Below are 5,327 nucleotides of genomic sequence, written 5' to 3' on the forward strand. Positions count from 1 at the left end.
TGGAGGCGGGGGCGGGACGGGGTTGGGGGTGGGGGTGAGTGAGTGGGGGCAGAAGCTTCCAAATACTCCGCACTAGTCGGGCATTATTGTTAAGGGTAGGATAGCATTTTGGTGTTTCTGATTTAGGAGATGTTGATATCCAATGTCTATTTCAGTGAAAATTCACCATCATATCTCCCTACCTCTATCTGCCTGTCTCTTCCTTCCGCACGGGACAGGTTAACAGTGGGAGAGTTAAAATCTCCCATGAATCCGTCTACCTCGAACCCAACCTATGAGCCTAGCAAATTATATGAGGAGCACATGAATATCCTTATGAGTTTCCATTTGGCATCTGTTTCTGTTAAAATGCCCTCGGCGCATGAAAGAGGGAAAAGTTCAGATGCCCAACACAGAATTATTTATCACATTGCTGGCATTCTGAGGAAAATGAGACTGGTTAAGTGACTCCTCAAGGTGGCTCTTACCTATCACAACCAGAGAACCGCTCAATTTTGATTGGGCTGTTGCCAGAGCTCATTAGCATAGTGTACCCTGACCTGGAATAGGCAACAGCAGCCTCTGCTTCGCAGTAGCCAGAGCCTGCTGGGACCTCGACCAGACCGGGGATTTGATGGCAGGATGTGGTCATAGGGAGCCCACATAAGAAGTCAGCAGGTAAGGCAGCTGGAAACCTCAGAGCGAGGCCCAGGGGAGGCGGGCAGGAAGAGCCGCCTCTGTTTCTCTGTGCTTTTCCTTGTTCTAGTTCGTATGCTGCGGAAATGAGGAAAATGGCGTAGACGGTGGTCCAGTGGTCTTACCAGTAAGGAAGCTTTGACACACGCAGGACCCCAAACCTTATTGCCAGGCCTCTTTTAATCCTGGAAGAAAACGGAGTGTCCTTGTCAATGTTTTAATAGCTGTAAACAATCTTTAAGAAAATTTCCCCTACGTCTTTATAAAAAGCTCAGGGAAATATTAATAGGCATCCATTTGGCAAAAGTCTACACCTGAACATTTTTAATACAATTGTTCTGCAGGAAGACTAGATTTTCCTCGTGGATCCCATGAATAGATTTCGGTGGTGGATGGGAAGCAGAGATCTGGGACTTCCTGAAGGATAGATTATTATTCTACCTTGTATTTCGTGTCTTCAATTCAGTAGCTTCACACGACATCATCATGTCCCTTAGTTTAGTTGGAGCACCAGCCAATGGAAAGTTGTACGCCTAAATGCGAGTTACTCTGCAGCCTTACATGAGTGTGTCCGTCCACGAGAAGATCTGGGATGTGGGTGGCTTTGGCTTTTCTTTTTCTGTTGCCGCGGAGTGCATGCTGACTGCTCGCGATGCCGGAGTGGCCGCGCAGGGGCTTCAAGCTCCTTTAGGAATCAAGTCACCAGGCCTGTCCACCAAGGCGGCTCTGGGAGGTGTAACCACCAAGGTTTGGGCGGATCATTGAGTGTCTAACCACTGTGCCCCCCAGGGTCCTTTTTGTTTCAGGATAGAATAGTGACGTTTTCCTTTAATCTATTTTTTTTTAAATCCTCTTTAGCCAGTTAGGGTTAGAGCAGTATCTCTCATGGGGAAAAGATGCTGTTTGAACACGTGTTTGAATGTCCTTTCCTTCTGTCATAAAATTACATGAAAGTAAACGGAGGCGAAGTTTCCTTAGGGGCTGGGAGAACAATGAGAATTGTTCAAGAGGAAAAATAAAATGTCTTAGGAGTGGTCTGAGTTTTGAAGTTCCTAAACCCAAAACCCACACCAGAGCCTGTTGGGACTTATGGGGACACTAGAAGCGCAGAGTAGAACCGCCCTTAGGGTTTCTGGGAATCTGAAACTCTGTGGAAGCAGACAGCCTCACTCTTCTCCCAAGGAGCGGCTGGTGGGTTTCAACCATCAACCTTGCGGTTAGCAGCTTCATGCACAGCCTATGTTGCAGCAACTTCTCGGAATTTTGAAATCCTTCAAAATCAGAAAACCAAACTTCAAGTCAATTCCAACTCATAGCAACCCCATAGGACAGGGTAGAGCTGCCCCAGTGGGTTTCCAAGCCTGTCACTGCTGGCAGGAATAGAAAGCTGTTCTTCCTCCGGCAGAGCCGCTGGTAGTTCCCCACTGCTGGCCTGTGGGTAACAGCCCAGGATAACCACTACACCACCAGGGCTCCATTGAAGTCCCTGTGTACAAAAGGTTCCAAGCTTGATAGGTCACCTCGATGTTCACAGGTCAAACCCGTCCGGAGGTGCTTCTGCCGGCAGTTCCTGTGACTTGCCTCTGAGAGACCCCAGCTCTGAAACCCAATGGAGCAGTTCCGCTCTGCCTACGGGGTCGTCAGTTGTTGGAACAGGCTTGAGGGCAACTAACAACATTTTTTGAACCATTGGGACACTTTTTGTGGCCCAAGTCACATTCAGCAATGTGGTTTGGTTTTGTTTTTTTCTTTCTGTTTTCACAATGGAGGGGTGCCACCAAGCGCCCTTCAGAGCCCAGAACAGCCCCCACAGTGAAGTAGTATTTGACTGAAAATGTCAGATGTTATATAAAGATATAAAATGGCCGTGGGTTTATGGAGGAGGCCAACTTTTGAGTTGTCTCTATGGAAATTGCGGTTTAAAAAACCAAACATGTTGAGATGCATCTGGTTGCGATATTCCCCTCTTGTAGCTTCACCTGGCTGGAGCGGGTAGAGGAAAGCATTTCCTGTGGAAACAGTACCCAATGAGCTCTCCTTCCTGCCCACCTGAAAGGTCTTAAGCAGTGTCTGCTCTTGACACTGATCCCTGCTGAAACCAGGAACCACTGCCAAAGGACACTGGAGGCCACAGGCCAAGGCTGTGCACGCCATGCTGCTGATACCAGTTGCCCTGCCATCCATTCCGACTCATGGTGGCCCCAGGTACAGAGTAGGACTGTGCTCCACCGAGTTTTCAGTGGTTGGTGTCTCAGAAGTAGATCACCCACGGCCTCTGTCTGGGGTCCAACGTCCGCCCTTTCAGTTCGTCACTGACTGCGTTAACCAGCTCTGCCATCCAGGGACTCCACTGGCACCCAATGGCCAGGCTTGACTCCAGCAATCTTTTTCATGTCCTTTACATTCTGCCTTTCATTCATATGGTGGTGCTTAAAAAAAGTAATCAATTATATGTTGCCCAGCAGTACTGATTTTTATCTCTTTAGTAGCTGTTATTATTATTATTTTAGGATCAGAAAACCATCTTCCTATCTAAATTGCATGAATGGGCTCATGTTGACTGCATTCAAGCTTTGGAAAGCAAAATTCTCAGACACTGCTGAGCAGAGTTGAAGAGACGACACCCAGTGGGTGGCTTGACATTATCATGGAACCAGAGGACGTGGATCCTGAAGACAAAGAGATACTAAAGTGGGATATTAATGATATGATACTGCCACAGGTATGCACTTGGTGTAAGAATCTGTCTGCATCATTTAGCTATTAAGCTTTAACTATTAACCCACAAAGTCCTAGAAGAAAATTGGTCACCATCCTAGCTGGGTCATCCCCGAGCTTCAGCTGGGCGCCTAGCTGCAGAATGTTAAGAGGATACGCCAAGCACCAGTTATCAACCAGGACAAGGACAGGCTAATGTCTTGCCCCTCCAGGGTAGGCTTTGCTCGGGCTAGGCTCATGGCATCTGTGATTAACTTGTTGCCTGTGGATTGGCTGATTATTATGCACACATCTCCATACAACTTTAGTTGATCTCCAAAACTAAAGCTAAAAAACAACAACAACAAAACTAAATCTATAACCTGAATGTCCAAGTGATTGTGCTCTAGTAGGACATGGGGTGCTCTTCTCAAACTTGTACACATTTATAAATAATACACAATCAATATGAACTGCATTACTTTCCAGCTCGGATGACTTTTGACACAACCATTCTCTTTCTAGAGTGACTGTTGATTTGGGGGGAAGATATGTATCTGCTCAACAATTTTGACACGCACCCTCCGATGATAATTCATTGTATTCTGCAAGCTGTGCGGCCATCGTTGCTCTCCTCTTCCAAATGATTCCTCTGCTGTTACCATAATCTCCGACCCGGTGGTTGCTCTTATTAGAATGACTTGAATTTCCTAATTTCCTCATTTTTATTTTTGGATGTTGCCTATTACACTCTTGAATTTGGCTGGAAACATTCGTTGTTTGAAATGAAATTTCCATGCTTATCATGCATCACTTCCTTGACTACCTTCTTGACATCTGAAGGCTGTTCTCCCTGCAAGTTGTTTGCAAAGGTCACTAGGACGGCGGGGGCTGGAGACCACCATGACCAACAACGAGCAGGTCAATCTAGTCTGCCTCATTCCAGGATACCAGGCATTTGAGTTAGGCTGAGCGGAGCAAAGGTGGTGGGGATTTCCACAGTCATAATTTGTAAAACATTCAAGTTTCCCCTCGAGTAGAGACGATTTACAATGCTCCTTAAATCCTCCCATAGCCTCCCTCGGGGACAGATCTTGGGGGACCTGGAGGACAAAGTGTGTCTCTTCCATCTCACTTGGGCAGAGGAGAACTTCCATTGGGGTTTCAAGAAGCAGATGATCGGGCCTGTCTCCCGAGGCACCTCTGGGTGGGTTAGAACTGCCAACCTCTCCATTGATGGCTGAGTACTTAGCCATTCTGGTATCCAGGGACTCCTCTATGCATATAAGGCTGTTCAGTACAGCCCAGCCAAATCACACAAGCATTGAGTCATTGAACTTGGAATAGGCTATTCTATTGTCTTACTTATGTATTAGCATATTCATTCAGGGATTTGCATGTGTGGTGGCTCTTAGTATGATAATTATTGTAGAAGGGGTAGGGAAAAATTGTAAACAAACTTTAAAGATGACTCCTAACTCAGCAGGAACTTATACTTATGTTTCCACCTATCCTTCCCGGCCAGCTTCCTCCCACCCTCCCCCACTAGCTCCCACTCCCTGTTGTTTATTAAAAAAACAAAAACAAAAAAAATCCTCCAGTCACCTCTTCCTTGTTCATGATTTCTGAAACAGAACAAGTGACAGACTTGGGGGAGATATTTGATCTTTGCAAACTGACGCACTGGCGGAAGAATCATGAATAATCAGCTCCACGTGTTACGACGGAGTCCTGCAGAGCGGGAGCGGCAATAATCTCCACCTCGTCCTCATGTCCCCAAATCCCAAACCTCACTGCCGCACAGTCGATTCCAACGACCCATAACAAACCTACAGGGCAGAGGAGTGAGTCCCTGTGTGTCTCGGAGACTGCCAATATTTCTAGGAGTAGAAAGCCTCCTCTTTCTCCCACAAATTGGCTGGTAGTTTCAATTTGCTGACCTTGCAGTTATCAGC

General features: G+C 46.7%; 1 protein-coding gene across 1 annotated transcript in view; it reads left to right on the forward strand.

Moving 5' to 3' along the window:
* Positions 1-596: 596 nt before the first annotated feature.
* Positions 597-5,327, forward strand: part of GCM1 (glial cells missing transcription factor 1) — a 23,110-nt gene continuing 18,379 nt past the window's right edge. The window contains exons 1-2 of the mRNA XM_045294752.1: positions 597-657; positions 3,186-3,397. Coding sequence (XP_045150687.1) covers positions 3,323-3,397 — 75 coding nt within the window. The 5' untranslated portion in view covers positions 597-657; positions 3,186-3,322. The remainder of the gene's footprint in view (positions 658-3,185; positions 3,398-5,327) is intronic.

The sequence above is a fragment of the Echinops telfairi genome, unplaced genomic scaffold (assembly GCF_000313985.2).
Source record: "Echinops telfairi isolate 266 unplaced genomic scaffold, ASM31398v2 ScPeMD7_3533;HRSCAF=4204_1, whole genome shotgun sequence".
In the NCBI taxonomy this organism is placed as follows: Eukaryota; Metazoa; Chordata; class Mammalia; order Afrosoricida; family Tenrecidae; genus Echinops; species Echinops telfairi.